Source organism: Pelecanus crispus, chromosome 3 (genome assembly GCF_030463565.1).
Source record: "Pelecanus crispus isolate bPelCri1 chromosome 3, bPelCri1.pri, whole genome shotgun sequence".
NCBI lineage: Eukaryota > Metazoa > Chordata > Aves > Pelecaniformes > Pelecanidae > Pelecanus > Pelecanus crispus.
This window is the reverse complement of record NC_134645.1, coordinates 7,929,086-7,945,256: the sequence shown is the minus strand read 5'-3', so window position 1 is coordinate 7,945,256 and position 16,171 is coordinate 7,929,086. Positions and strand designations below refer to the sequence as shown.

At 37.5% G+C, this 16,171-nt stretch overlaps 1 protein-coding gene across 1 annotated transcript in view; it reads left to right on the top strand.

The window, feature by feature from the left end:
* Window positions 1-26: 26 nt before the first annotated feature.
* Window positions 27-16,171, top strand: part of ESF1 (ESF1 nucleolar pre-rRNA processing protein) — a 33,161-nt gene continuing 17,016 nt past the window's right edge. Inside the window, exons 1-9 of the mRNA XM_075707877.1 lie at window positions 27-65; window positions 651-1,347; window positions 2,063-2,418; window positions 3,244-3,357; window positions 4,166-4,266; window positions 5,806-5,958; window positions 7,434-7,548; window positions 8,524-8,662; window positions 15,661-15,822. Of these exons, the coding sequence (XP_075563992.1) occupies window positions 651-1,347; window positions 2,063-2,418; window positions 3,244-3,357; window positions 4,166-4,266; window positions 5,806-5,958; window positions 7,434-7,548; window positions 8,524-8,662; window positions 15,661-15,822 (1,837 nt within the window). The 5' untranslated portion in view covers window positions 27-65. The remainder of the gene's footprint in view (window positions 66-650; window positions 1,348-2,062; window positions 2,419-3,243; window positions 3,358-4,165; window positions 4,267-5,805; window positions 5,959-7,433; window positions 7,549-8,523; window positions 8,663-15,660; window positions 15,823-16,171) is intronic.

The following is a 16,171-nucleotide window of genomic DNA, read 5'->3' as shown; positions in this document are numbered from 1 at the left end:
GAAGAAGAAGAAGAAGAAGGAGCGAGCAGCAGCAACAACAGCAACCGTAGCAGCAACCGTTAACGGTTGGTGGGCTCGGGCCGGCCGGGCGGTGCGAGCGGGGCCTCTCGCTGGGGCGCCTTCGTGGGGCCTCGTCTGTCGCTGGGGTCGGCGAGGCAGCGGGCGGGGGAGAAGGCTCGGGTGCTGCCGCTGCGTCTCTGCCTGCGCCCGAGCTGCCGGTGGCGCGGGCCTGAGCTCGGCAAAGCACTCGTGCTTTTGCTGATTTCGTTCCTCACTGGTGCTTTAAAGCGTGCAGTACCCTAATCCTATGGGAAACACGAGCCTGAGGGTCTGGCTGACAGTGAAACTGTTTGAGGTCGTGTTCGGGATTGATAGGGGGTCATTTAAGGCTGTACCTGCAGCCGGTATGGTTTTTATAGCTGTATATTCTTTATCAGAGGAAGCTAAGATGCATGGTCAAAACTGCGGTAGTTACAGGATTACTTGTGGCTTATTTAAATTGCCGAATGTGCTTTTGGAAAGACCTTTTCAGGTATAGGTTAGAAATCTAACTTTGCTTAATTCTGTAATTTTTTTTCAATTATGTATGTAAATCTATGGTAATTGGGTTTTTTAATCAGAAGTGCTTTGGTTTTTTTCCCATATTGCAGATGTCCAAGTCTTCAACAGCACCAAAAATGTCATCCCAAGAGGAAATACTGAGCGATGGGCGGTTTAGCTGCGTTACTAGGGATCCCAGGTTTTGGGAGATGCCCGAAAAAGAACGTAAAGTTAAGATTGACAAACGATTCCGAGCTATGTTCCATGACAAGAAGTTTAAGCTGAAATATACAGTGGATAAAAGAGGTCGCCCTGTTCACTATACTTCTACAGAGAACCTCAGGAAATTTTACGCCCTGTCAGAGTCTGACTCTGATCTTTCAGAAAATGAACATACTGAAAAGGAAAAAAAGAAAAAAAAGAAAAAAAAAGCCAAACCTAAAGGAGAAGCGGATTCTGCAAAACTACTGGCCGATGGCCTCCCTAAGGAGGAGAGCAAAATAAACAAACAAGGGGTGGACCAAACATGTGAAGTGGTGACAAAACGAGGTGACCTTAAAAATGAAGGACAAAAAATTACATCTAAATTCAACTTGAAAGAGGACTCTAAGAAAACTGCAACAGAAATTGATTGCTCTCGGGGAAACAAGGGCCTTTTACATGAAAGGGAAAACAAGCAAAGAGATGCATCAGGAGGAAGATCAATTGCAATTCAAAACAAGCAAAAGTCATCACAACTCAGTGGTACTAAATCAGTTAATGCTCTCAGGAGGGACTCTTCCCTAGGAGGAAAAATAAAAGAATCAGGTTAGTTGTTCAAATAACAAGCAGAATTCAGCTATGTTTACTTGAATGTTGTTGCTTTTGTTTTATCCATGGAAGATCTTTTGCAAGATCAGTCATAAAATAGCTGACTGACTTGGATTGAGTGTTGCTGAAGGACCAGAGATGGTCAGCTCTTTACAGAATCAGTGCTGGTTCTTCAGTAAGATTGTGAACATCCATGTCCTTTTAATTGTTGGAGCTGAAATTGTTGCTTAGTGTGGTTAGAAAAGTAAAATGTATAGTAGCATATACCTTATTTATCAAACTGAATATCAAATATAAGGTCTGCACTTGGTGAGTGAACGTGTAAGAGTGGCAGCACCAAGCCGTTAATATAAGATGGCATTAGAGAGAACAGGTGACTGGAAGAAAAACTTTCTTTATATTGCTTGTCGGTGTATATAGCCTACGTTATTGAAATCTAATTTCTACCTATTGATTCTATACATATAAATAGAATAACAGAATAATATTTTCTCAGAGTTTGAGATTGATGATACAATTGTAGGCCTACAGAGCAATAGATTAGACGAGCTGAAGAGCCGATACTGATAATTTATGTTTGCACTTCCTTGATGTAACTTTTTCCTGCATCATTATGCATTTCAGCGGTTTTGTAATCTGAGTTTTTTTCCTCTTTGTGAAGGATCATATGTAATTACAGCATAAAAATAGATGCCTGATGTTTATCTTTCAGTTACTGTATGCACAGACACCTATGATCAACGTGACATCAGTAAAAGCCAATTAGAGGAAGAAATGTCTGCAAGTGACGATTTTGAGTGTGCAGAATCAGAAGAAGAGGAGCCAGAAGATGACAGGGAAACAAGTGAGGATGTTTTGAAGCCAGAAGATGATGGGGAAACAAGCGAAGATGACAGTGATTCAGAAGATGATGAAGAAAGTGATAGTGGGCCTGATCTAGCTAGAGGCATAGGGAACATTGAAACGAGCTCAGAGGATGACGAGGATTTAAATGACATATTTCCAAAGGAGCCAGAGATAGAGCATTCATGGCGCGAGCTAGATAAAGATGCCCCTCGTGCAGATGAGGTAACAATACTTCTGCATGTGAAAAGTTGCTGCATGACAAACTCAGAAACGTACAGTGTTGTGAGTTCATTATAGACCTTCATCTAAGAAATATTTTTTGAAAGTATTTTTTATAAAGGTTTTTCAGCCTTTTAGTTACAGAATGCATGTGATGATGAAATTGGCTGAGAACGAGAGACTTGCAGCTTTCACTGCTGCCTCCTTTTCTCTCTAAGCAGCAGCTTACCTGTAGATAGATACGCTATCTATAAGTAAAAGAACACACAGAATTGAGCTTTTCAGAAATTCCAGAATTCTAGTAGTACTGCTTTTGTTCGCTACTGATTTTTTTTCACTTTTTTTAATTTAATTTTTTAACTTGTGTTTTAAGAAATTAAGAAATCATTAGACAGTGAAGTAGGACTTTAAAACTGAGCACAATTAGTGTATAAGAAATCACAGTACTCTAGTGCTGTTACAGTACTAGGATTCTAGTTGCTATTGTGACTAACCATATGATGATAACAAAATCCTAAGTGCTGATGTTATAACTGCAGTCCTAAATCTGTGATTAGTGCAATCCATTCTGTGGTGCTTCACTATTTATGCCCTTTTTATCTGCTCTGGTGATTGCTGCTTCTGACCTTTGCTAGTTTAAGTGGTACAAAGTCTTGAGAAGAATGCTTTTATTTTTTCAGTAGAGTTTGTTGCTGACTTTGGTTTTTACCAAGGATAGCTGCTATGGAATTGTATATTCCCCATAGCAGTCAGGAATTAAACGTATGAACTTCATGTCTTTTTTTTTTTTTTTTTTTTTCCCCCCGCCCCCCCCCCCCCCCCGTTCAGATTACAAGTAGATTGGCAGTTTGTAATATGGATTGGGATAGGTTGAAGGCTAAGGATTTGCTGGCTCTATTTAATTCTTTCACACCCAAAGGAGGAACGATATTTTCTGTTAAGGTAAGACCTGATTTCTAAAAGTACTGGCTTTTACTGTTTAGAAAAAAAAAGGACTACAAAATATTACGACAAAGTAAGACAGTTCTGTGGAGAACCAAAAGAGATAATAACATGATAAATGAGAAACTGGGTTGCAATTTAACTTGCTGAGTTAGAAATAAACATGTGCTGCTTTTCAGCAAGGGGAATGTATTTCGTAGAGTCAAATCCTGAAGCTGTTAACCTCTTGTGTGTATGAGGTTGGTTCTAAGTGTTGTTTTTCTGAGACTAATAGTGAAGTTCTCAAAGTCTAATAGGGGGAGACTATATTTCCTTGGCTAGTTTAATTTTCAGTGGTCTTTATGGTAGATAATCCAACCTTAAATCTGGCTATTTCTAAATGCCTTCCAACCCCTTTTACCATTGCAGAACACTTCTTGTTTTTCACTGCTTTTGAGTTATTAATAAACTGGTTGAATTCTGATCAGTTAAGTTATATTTTTCCATTTTTAGTGTCTGCCTCCAGCTTTCTGAGAAATGTTAGTCAAATACCCCTTTCTGAAAAGGGCTGCAGTGAAATGAACGAAGCCAGGGTTCCTGTTCTTCATCTGTCTCAAAATATTCTCGTTCTGAACAGGCAGATTGTTTATTCTACTGTCTTTTCTGTAAATTAAAATTAAGAGAGTATTAAAGTTTATGGAATTGATCCCTTTACCGATTTTAGATAAAAACCATAAAGTCTAAAAGGCTCGGTGTGATATTTTTTCTTAGTTGGTGTACATTATGCCGCTACAGTTAAAAATTTACTTTTGTGTTGCTGTATTTGTAGATTTATCCTTCGGAGTTTGGAAAAGAGAGATTGAAAGAGGAAGAACAAAGAGGACCTGTGGAACTATTTGATCTTCCAGAGAATACCACGGAGAATGACGGGTATTAACTTTATCTTCAAATGAGAGATATAATATGTCTAATTCTCAGTGAAAATCCCAATCAGCTTCTGTTTCCAGAAGTTCATATGTGGAAGTCTCCTGTGGATGCCTTAATTTTATAGCTTTTTCAAGGGATGTTTTACACTTGGCCCTGGTTCATTGTCAATGCACTGAATAAATGTGTTGTGATGAAACTTGAGAAGATTTGCTTGTTGATAAGTGAATTCAAAATTTTTATTATGTAGCTCGCTGGACTAATAAGTGGAACAAATGTGTGGAGAGCTTAATATAGCATTTCTCCTCTACATTGCCATTCATGCAGTAAACTCCGTTTGTTGCTTACTGTCAAAATTTTTATCTGCATAATCAACAGGGACCTTAACTTAGGCCAAGAATTCCCAGATTGACATTTCTTGAATGCCACCAGCAGCAGCCCTGGCTTACTAGGCTGAGCTCATCAGGCCTACCATTGTGCAGGCTTCGTCAGGCATGTCTTTTTTTTTTTCCCCCCTTTTGTTCTGTTTGAAAATCTTGTCTGTATGGAACTTGACAGGTTTTGCTTTTATATTTTTCCAGAATTTCCAGATGTTTGGCAGCCTGACTGGGGTCACTTTTGTATAATACATCCCACTGGACTGCCCTATATTTGGAAAATCTGGATGCTTCTACAATAAGTGTAGATCCCTTTGAAGAAAGTCTCTAGTGCATCAGGGAAGTGTATGCTGAACTTGCAGTGCATTCTGAAGTCAGCTTCACTGTGTGCATGAAGGTGCATCCTGAAGCATTAGATTTACTGCTCAGTGGGTTCTAGAGCATCTGGAATACAACAGAGAAATTCAGGTATCCCTGAGATACCTCAGTGATACCCTTCAAATTCACGGGACAGGACCTCAGCCCTGCGATCTCTCTCCTGCATCCTTCCACCAATTCATCCACTTCTCAATCTCTTTTCTGCTTTTCTTTTTCTCTTGTTGTCATCTTTTATGACACCACCACCACCTGTGCTAGCCAAGTTGATATCCCGATTCCTTTCCTCACCTGCATCGCTTTCTTATTTATCACTGTTACACTGCCTGTCTCTAGCATGAGGATCTGCAATCCTGTCCACACGGTCTCCCAGCTTCTCTTATGTTCTTAACACATACCCTTATTTATGTCTGAACATCCTTTTCATCAGCCTTGTTAAGAGCCAGGGTAATTGCAAACAACTTGATAGGAACAATTAAACACTACTTTCTGTGGCCTGCACAGAGGCATACAGAGATGCTACTCTATGCCCTGCACAGGGATTCTGACCTTACAATGCCCGTGGGAAACAAGGTCAGATACAGGAAGTGTACACTTAATAAAACTGTGTAAATTAGTCTTGAGTAAAAGTGAATAGATACTGGTGGAACTTCATGCTGTTTAACATCTAATCTTACAAGATCAGGGGAATGTTTGAATGGTGCATATTTTTAATGAGTTGAATTAAAATATTTTGCAAAGGAAAAGTTGTTAAAGCCAACTCACTTGATTGTGGTGTTTTCCACTCTTGCAGGCTTTATAGGGAAAAATTGCGGGAGTATCAATTTAAGCGACTGAAATACTTCTATGCAGTTGTAGAATGTGATTCTCCTGAAACAGCCAATAAAATTTATGAGGAATGCGATGGACTGGAATTTGAAAGTAGCTGTTCTTTTATAGACCTGAGGTAACTCCAGCGGTGACTTTTTTACATGTTGGGCCGGGGAGGGGAGGGAGAATTAAAGCCAATTTAAAATAATTTGGAGTAAACTGTATTGTCTTTATTCTGTAACCAAAATGAGATATGTAAATAAATTAGGCATCCAGTGAGTTGTCAGGTTTTGCTTTGATTCTTTTTTCTTTCTGAGCATTTTTACTGGAATATGGAAAGTTTGAGAGGATTTCTGCATAGAGAGATTATTCTCAGAGAAGTCAGGTAAAATGTTGTGGTTGCATCTTCAATCTTTTGGTACAATTAAGTAAAGCGGTAAGATTTAGGAAACAAAACAACATACTGCTGCTTTTTTTCTTCTTTTTTTTTTTTTTTTTCCTTTCCCCAAGGCTCCAGAAGTGGCTCTTCTTCAGAATTCCTTACCACAGGGCAAGAATATTGCTGCTATTGTCATGAAGCTGCAGTAGATTACTATGCTAGCCCCTATGAATGAGCTGGAAGCTCTAATATTTCAAAAGTCGTGTTTAGGAAAGACAGACTTCTAAATTACAGTTTAGCTTTATTGTTACTATTTCCTTTTGTTACAAAAAGCCTTCTAGTCTGAGCAGAAGAGAAGTTACTAAATCATAGTAAGTTTTGACAGAAGCTGGCTTTGCTGGGGCCTGTGTTACGGGCACTCTTGGAAGGCAGTGAAAGATAAGTTTTTTGCTTTGGATCATTTTCTAGAGGAACTTAGTTCATTTGCTTTGAACTGTTTTGGAGCAGATGATCTCTGCCAAATGAACATGTAACTTTTCATGCTTTTAAATGTAGAAAGATAATGTTTTACAACAGACACAGCTGTTTAAAATTCTCCAGTGCTCTTCCTAATGTTCTCCTTTGTTAAATTTTAATGTTGAATAGTACTCATCAGATGACATTTGCAATGGTTTTAAAAAAAAAAAAGCCCAAGTAATTGCTCATGTAGTGTACAAAGGGTTGTTTTTTATCTAATTTCTTCTGTTGTTACACATGACTTCGTTCCTTTTAACATTTTTTTTCCCTACTAATGGTAATGTTAAAGATGTGCCAGGCTTTCTTAAAATGTTTTGAAATTTTTCCTTTATCTGTTTCCAAATTCTGTTTTATTCACTTTTTTCTTTTGAATTTTTAATATTAAGCTTTCTGAAAAGATGATTCTTAAAACAAACAAAAACACCCCAAAAGCCATGGCTGGCCCTGCTAATACCAGACTGAAAGTTTAGTTTACGTCCCCAACATGGTGGTGTTATACATCGAGAACCTGTGGGATAGCTGTGCAGAAGCCAGACAGTTAATCTTACAGGTGTGGAGTACTTGTCCATTTGTTTTGTTTCCTTTCAGGGTTACCAACTTTTTATTTTAGCAAATTCTTTTGCGCTGATGTACCATACTCATGAAAAGCTTAGACTGTTTATACTATGAAATTTCCCAGTGTATTTGAATAATAACATGTTTTATTTGCCTTTAAGATTTATTCCAGATAACGTTACATTTGACGATAAGCCAAAAGATGAAGCCTCAGAAGTGAGCGTAGCTGTATATAAGCCAAAGTATTTCACATCTGCTGCTATGGGAACCTCAAAGGTATCTTTAAAATGTTTTTGTAATGTTTTTCTAATTTGTTTAGTTTTATTGTCAGCTTGTAAATTATATAAGTAGTGGGGAAAAGATCCTGATTATCTTAACCATTTCAAAATGAAGACATCAAACATATTAAAAGATGTAAGCATGTTACGGAGCCACGAGTTGCAACCCCATAAATAAGCTTGAGTTTTGGATTTTAAAAGAGATTTGGCTTCTTTGTTACAAATTAAATACTAGACCTCATTATACTTCTATTACAATTTGCACATGGAATTACTTTGTTACTCACAGTTAAATCTTCCAATTTGCCTAAAATGGGTGTTTGTGTGTAGCTTAATAAGAGCCTTTTGGTGGTAGTGCCAGGCTTAAACAGTTGCTTCCCCTCCTTGTAGCTATTCATTCCTACAGTCTTATGTGACAGCCAAAACTTCCATCTGGCCATGAAGGGAACCGGATTGGAGAAGTGATTAGTTGAGAAATAAGTCATTTCTGCTGGATCATTTTTCAGTGAGCTCTGTTTCACCTTCCGGTTGAAGGTGCAGTTGCACAAACACTTTCGTTGTCCCCATTGCAATCCATGCGTGATTCCAGGAATGAGTTGCTGCCGGAAGAGGAAAGGAGAGGAGTTGGTGGCTGCTTCAACACCAGCATCTGCTGATGCTTGCAGAGAAGTGTGGCTTGCAGAGATGTCGTGTTGTGTGACCCGCCGTTACCATACCCTTCAGTGCATGAGGAGACTTCATTCTTTCATGTAGTTAAAACTCCTTGAAACTCATTGTAGAACACATTCCAAAAAGTTGTAATTACATTTATTTCAGTAAATGGTTATTATAGCTAACTGTTGTAGAAAACACTAGCAACAGGTTTACATTGCTTCTTAAATGGAAGGTATCAAATAATTTTCCCTAAAAATACAGAGTTGAAATGTTTAATTTTAGTGTTTCAGCTTCTACAAGTGTCATTCCTGTTTTTAAGGTAAACATCACATGGGATGAGACAGATCATGAACGAGTAATGTCACTTAACAGAACTTTTAAAAAAGAAGAACTTCTTGACATGGATTTTCAAGCTTATTTGGCTTCATCTAGTGAAGAAGAGGAAGAACAGCAGCAAGGTACTTATGTTAATAAATGTTGTCCACAAAGTCATTAGCTGCAGTGTTTTGAACACAAGTTATTTCAATATGTAAATTCCATATCTTTAGAAAATGCTTTGAATGTCACTTCTTACAGGAGCAATATTATGCTCGTCGTGTAAAAGCTGTGGTCAGGTTCTACTATGAAAATAACCTACTTTTCCTCCAGAGCTAAACATCTCCAAAAGTGGCATATACTTACTTTTTGTGTGTGTGACCTAAAGGTGGCGGGGAAATTGGTGGTGAGCACGTTGCTATTTTTTTGTTCACTCTTTTCAGTTAGGAAATAAATGGATTGATGACAGAACATTGACAGATGCTAAAAATTTTTTTGAAAAGATTCATAAGTTAGGCATGTTAACATGGAAGCTGTAGAGTTCTTTAAATTTACTGGAACTTGACATTCCTTTTTTCTTTTTTGTTTATTTGAGTTAAATACACTTTTCCAGTGTTCTTTATACATGATGAGAAAACACATGTACAAGTTTTTAAAATGGTATCTCTAAAGCCATAGTTGAGTGTCATTATGCAAACCTGATTCTCCAAGTAAGTAGTATCACTTGTATGACCCCAAAATTACTACATTCTTTTTGAAGGCAAAGTATGTTAGCTGAATTTGGAGTTACAGCTTACTTAGAAGATTCATTGGTGAGAGTTTGACTTAAGTGTTATCACCCTCGCTTTAAAACAGCTTTCTGCTTTTAATTTCTGTACTGCAAAGTCTCTTTACCTGGTGTAATTAATGTTTGATTAAGCCAAGTATAATGATTATAATTTGAGTGATTTCAAGAAGCACGATCACAGGTGATCTAAATCATGGCATATTTTCTTTATTGCTGATATGATAAGTCTGTTAAAGAAAAGTTGCTTTTCATCATACATTTGAATGATTTATATAGAGAATGTGGTAGCTATTCTGTTCATTCAAAAGTTACCAAATGGTAGGTGATTAGGAGTTATCCTAATGTTTGAGCCTCTGAGTAGCTGCTTTCTGAATAGGATCTTGCACCTCTGTGTGTAAAATAATTTTCTTCCCTTTTTTTTTTTTTTTCCCTTCCTACTCCTCTTTTTCTTTTTTTCAGGGTACCTTAACATTTCTTTGTCAAGTTTGATCTCTTCATTTCTGAGCCAAAATTATTTTCAACAGAACAGGAGGTGCTTCCTTTTCAGAGCAGAAGTCCTCCTTTGAAATGTGAACTGGTTAATGACTAAGTGTATTAGGTACAGTGCTCACTGCAGAAATCTGTTTGTAGGTTAATACAGTATTTTGCCCTCTTCATGGTGCTCTATATACATACTAAAGTCTCTGCAGGGCAAGGAGATGCTGAAGCAGCTGCCCTAAGACTGTGCTTGTTGGAATGGCCTAGACAGGCTGTTGAATGCACTCCAGACCTCCGGAGGGAGATGCAGATTGTGCAGAGCTTCTTCACTCCAGCGGTAGCTCTTCTTGGGTAACCAGGGGACTGTAAATGGCAGTGGAGAAAACCTGTGTTTACGGGCCTTCTGGTACTCCTAAGCTATAGGCCTTATGTAGCGAGGGGAAAGGTAAGCAGCAGAACATATTTAAGGGAACTTTAGAGTGTAGTAGTACTAACATCTCTCAAATGCTTTTTGATTCACATAACTTCTTAGGAATATAAAGCGAATGTCATGTAACTTCATAAGGTACATAAATCTTCTGTGTATGGTGGACCAACATGCAAATTCCTGAATTACATTGCTTGTTTTCACTCTAAAATTCAGTCTGCTCTTAATTAATAATATATATATATATAGCCTAAATTACAAGACAAAGAGAATGTCATTAAGCCTTAATCAGGTCTTTCAAACAGATGTTAAAATTGATTTATACCGCATTAAAGCAGGTTGTTGCAATCGGAGATGAGTTTGGAGCGTGCAAAAGAACATTACAGATTTTTCTAGTTATAGTGTTGGGAAATCTTCTGGCAGCAAACTCAGCTTGGCAATATCTTGGCAGGATTAATGTCCATTTGTTTCTCATCTTACATAAAAACGCACTTATAAACTGCATGTCTGTGAGCTTTAGTTTCTCTAGTAATGTTTAGTAAAGTATCTAAATGGGAGCAGCAGATGTAGAGGAAGGCATTTCCATCTTATTATTATGTACAAGTTATGTGCATGTTATGCTACGTTAAAGAATAGCATCTGTAATAGGGTGGTGATGAAAGCGAACATCTATAAGTGAGCAACACTTCAGAAATTTTCAAAAGTAAATTTCTGTTGCTGGGAAAGAAAAGAAATTGACCTTAAGTAATCTTATCATGCTAATAAATTTTAAACCTGGAAATGTCTAGATTCTAATGTTGTTTTGAAAAGTAAGTTATTAAGAGAGGAATTATGTTGCCATGTCTTTAACGTGTTCCTGACCTTTTATGCATTCAGTTATGTGATGCAAAACAGGATTCCATCTGACAGGATTCCATCCAGCAGAATTATGTGGCACTATGCACAAATGGGAAAAATCAATGTCAGCTGCTTGAATGGAAATGTAGGAGTGTGATAAGAAGGGAAAAAAAATGTCTTGGACTTTTAGTCATATTTTTTTAACTTACTAAAATGTTTTATTTATAAACAGGTTTTTGTTGTCCTGTTTTAAGATGTTTTTTATGGAATTTTTCAACTTAAAATATGTGTGCCATGAATGTTAGTCTTAAAATTATACAACAGTTTTGTAATGTCAAGTATTTCGGTGACCTGGTATGTTGTGGTTCATAGCACAAAGTATCTCTTTTACATTGCTTCTGAATTTTCTGTTACTTGGATGCATTTGTTCCAGTTAGGAAGCGTTTGTGGTGTGCATCAAATCCAGCCCATTATTGCTATTTTGACCATAAGCAGTAGTGACTTAGTGTATGGCATTTTAAATGATGCTTCAAATTAAGCATTATGGTTTTTATGCCTAAGCTTTTGTTCTGCTTTTTTGTCTTTGCAAGAGCGGCATCTTTTCTGCTGTTCTGGACAGCCACGCAGAATACATGAATAGACTATATGACAAAATGCTTTTATCGGTATATTTTTAATTCGCTGTTCCTGATGGTATAAGCACAGAATCATAGAATATCCTGAGTTGGAAGGGACCCACGAGGATCGAGTCCACAGTCCTGACTCCACACGGGGCAACCTAAAAGTTAAACCACATATGTAAGAGTTGTCCAAACACTTCTTCAACACCAACAGGCTTGAAGGGAACTCTGTGTAGAGCCTTGTTCTCCACATTAGGAGTTTGAGCAGGGGGCACAGTCTCTTGTGGTATTATTCTTCCAACACAAGACTCTATGAAGTCAGCAGATGTTTCGTTTTGTGCTGCTGCACTAATGCCGGAGGTGCACAAGTGTAGAGCAAGACAGTGTAGTTGTTGGGGAAGAAGAGTTGCTGGGTGGAGTCTTTATTTTTTTTAATAATGCTGCTAATCTTATTTTTAGTGATTAATGTTAAATAAAATTAGACCATTTATTAAATCTTTTTACAATTTTGAAATCTATTTGGCGCAGTAACTCTGACTACATATATAAATTTAAATGCATCTTTAGCATTTTATCACATAACAGTACAGTCCTGCTTGTGCTGTCTTAAGAATGAACAGTATTGATATGTGTTTATATTTGCTCAAGCTATTACAGAAGGCTAAGGAGTGGAAGGTGACAGATGTAGAACATGCAATTATTTAATATTGTCCCTGAATCCAGTGGGTGTTTATAAAATGCATTGGATAGGATATTATTTGGGTTAGCTTCAGTCTCTTACTCCTGTATAGTTGCTTTGGACACTGTCAGGCATTACTGCTGCTTTGACAGCTACAAGGATCTGACTTTCTGGAGTATTTTTGTTGGGTTAGTTTTGGCATATTGCTAAAATATTTCCTAAGGAAACAAGCTAGCAAGAGGAGTTAGCAGTTTATGACTTAGCCAAGTGTGGGTGGAATTACATGGGACAGACTAGAAATACCACAACCTGGTTCTTTTCTTTCTGTCAGCATCGGAAGCTTGATACAACTGATGCAGGTGTTGGATACTTTTCCAAAGCATGTTTGCAGGAGCTTTTGTGTTTGGTTTGTTTTTTAATTTTTTTTTTTTTTTTTTTTTTTAAAAAGTGCTTGGAAGGCCAGGATCAAGGGTCACCTCAGCTTGCTTTCTAAGAAGTTCATACAAGCTGTTGGAGGTGTCCAGTAATTTAGAATTGAAGAACACGTTTGTGTGTGCATTTGCAGGCCAGCATGTCCCTACTCAGAAATGAGTAGATGGGAGCCAGCTCTGATTGCGAGCGTGTTCGTCTGGGCTTACAGCTGTCTGGCTCAGAAGCCTGGTTATAGGAATGCCCAGTCGCCTCTCGTGCGCAGCCAGGTGCGTAAAGGCTGCAGCAGGCACAGTCACCTGGTTTGTGAAGTAAGTTTGAAAAACTGCATCCGGTGCACACCACTCAAGTGGTTAGGCTACTCTGACCTGGAAAAAATACAAAAACTAAAAAAGCCAGAATGTCATGCTTACCATTCATTTATTGTTATCTGTTCACATTCTCTTCTTCCAGTATCTGTCTTCTCCCTGAAAAATATTTTACAAAAAGATGTCTACTGTGATATGCTTTGAATAAGCTTATTTTGAACACCCTGAATTCTATATTTTTCCTTTTTTATTATCATTTGGGTGAATTAATGGGATTTGCACAACTTTTTGTTCAGAGAGTGCTGAGAATGTGGGAAAGTGGGGTTAAAACTCAAAGTTTTTCTTTCTTTGTCACTATTTCCTGGCTCAAGACTGAGGTCAATGCATTAATTTTTCATAACATTGCCGTAGTACAGTGCAATAACCTCTACCTCAGACTTGCTTCTTGAATTCTGGAGTGTAGAGCTTTTTATTTTTCATTCTGCTCATCTACATGCATTGTAGGGTTTTTTTTTGTGTCTGTCTGAATTTGAGTAACTCCCCTGGATAGAATTGAGACAGTGTATTTTTATGGTATGGCCATCAGTGTCCAGGTCAGTAGCTGAATTTTCTGGTGTGCCATTACATCATGAGGGGGAATTTTATCTTTAAAATAAACTCAGCTTTGCAGCAGAGCTCTTGTTAAATGTTGTGTCTGCTATAATGTTTTTTTGCTCTCTTTGGTTGGTAATGCTGAGCTAAGAAAAAATCAACCAAAAAAAAAGGAATCATCTACTCAGCCATTGCAAGATAATCTTCTTAAACTAAGAATACTGTCTCTTCAAAACACTGTGATGACAAGAATGTGATCTCAGCTAACACAACTGCCAATCAGCAATTTAATATATTAAGCTGTTGCACTTGTTTATATTTTTGATGAATTACAGGGTTTAAAAACAAACCCTACAAACTATTGTACTGGAATGTTTCTGACCTGCCTTGGGATTTTCACTTTTTTTCTTCTTAGTTCTTTTAGCACTTCTCTTACTGTCTCCTTTTAAAAAAATGAAGAATATACTTGTATTCTAAATTTCATCTGCTTTTGCATTTTCTTCCTTCACAGGTTAAGCTTTTTTTTCTCTTGACTGTATTTCTCTTGCAGTGCAGCTGTTAATGCACCAGAACTTTTTGTTTGTGTGTTTTGTTCAAAAGGTCTTTGAACAAGCTATTGGCAGGAAGCATTACTGCCTTAATATCCATCAGAAAGTGGTTCCTCATGTTGTGCAATACAGCGTGATACTTGAAAGCTAGTTACAAGGTTATTTGAACTCTGAACAAACTTTGAGAAGACATTCAGCTCATTTTCCTTTCTTGCAGCTGTTGTCAAGTGTTCTTTATTTGCTTACAGAATGAAAAGGCTCCTAAGGGTTTTTTGAAGGTGATGGCGAACATTTGACAGAAGAAATGGTTTTATCTAAATGAGAAAGTATGACAATATGTATTGCCACTTAAATTTCTCCTAGCAAAATTAGTAGACAGTCATAAATACAAATCGGTAGCCCCTTATTTATCCAGTTTCAAGGGAGCCTTTCTTAGCTTAAGGATTTCTTCACTTGCCATCCAGTATAGCTTTACTTCTCATTTCACATGATACCAGGAAGAAGATACAACAAAAATGGCTTATTTCTCTTCTCAGTCTTCAAAACCGAATGCCTTCCGCTTGCTGTGCGAGTAGATACTTTCCTCTTAGGGGATCCCAGCTACTGATGAGGACAGTGGAGAAGCAGATGCAGTCAACTGAACAGTAAAGATTTCTGCTCCCAGCCCATAACTGTGGAAGAGAACAAGTGTCATACCTAAGTTTTAGCCAAAGAGCAGAGGTCACTCTGCGGTAACTTGCAACTGCAGTCTGCCTTTCTAGACAGCAGTTATGCTGTCCGTGCAACTCGGTACTGCAGGAAGCACAGCTTTACTGCTAAACCAGAGAAAAAGAAAAAAGGAGCCTGCCCCACACCGAGTTTCCTACAGTTCAAGGAGCTGCAGCACCTTTAAAGCCTTAAAAGCTTGTTGTCTGCGAAACGTTTGTTTAAAAGCTTATTGTAAGTCACATTGTAATTGTGTTTTTCTAAAAAAAGGAAGGAAAAACCCTCTGTCTGTCTCCATTTGTTAATTCAGCAAGTTGCTGAAGATTAAGGCATTGAATAATTATCTCTGTTACAGAATCTTGCAAGGTTTATTTGTTAAAATGTAGCACTCCATTTTCAAAATGCTTTACGTAACTGTTTTTTGAGATTTAGGTACTACTCTGCTGTAAGGGTTTCTGAAACTAGTAATTTTAAAATGCAGTAAAGGATGCTATGTCCAATCAGTGATTTCCTTTGCTGGACAAATTTTCTTTTGTCTTTTCAGATACTATTTTTGTCATTTAAGTAGGGGAATTCTACAACTAGTTACTCTTTGGGGGAGTAATACATTAAAATATTTTAGATTGTTTTTTTAGAAACAATGTCTGTGCCTTAGGTGTGTTTCCTAATCATTAACTTTGAAAGTGATCACTTTCTTGAGGCTGCCTTTGATAGCTTTACTCTCTCTTTCTAGGTGGTGATGTAGCTCATGAAATGGAAGATGACAAACCCAGGAAAAGCCAAAAAGATGACGAAGAACAAATTGCCAAGTACAGAGAACTTTTGCAAAGTATCCAAGAAAAAGAGAAAAAACAGGAAGAAAAGGATATAGGAATGGAGATTAAATGGGTTCCAGGTAAGCTTTACTTTTTTCTTTTACTAACTTGGAGGACATGCAGTATTGGTCTGCTAATAGAGATGTAGGTAAGGTGTCGAATTTATAGTAGTAGAAACTGACCTTTTTTTCCATAAATGGAAATCCAGATGGATTACAATGAGGGAAATAAAAGAAATTATATGACTGAGCTCAGTTTCTCAGCTGTAAGCTTCTCTTTGTAGCTTATTTTTTCGCCAGGTTGTTTTTGTGCTTGCTTTTTCATTTATCACTTTATAGGTTTTCCAAGTCAGGTGTTTGCCATAGAGTCATAAAACATATCTACACTTTTAAAAATGAAAACCAGTATGATTTGGAAACATAGCATAAA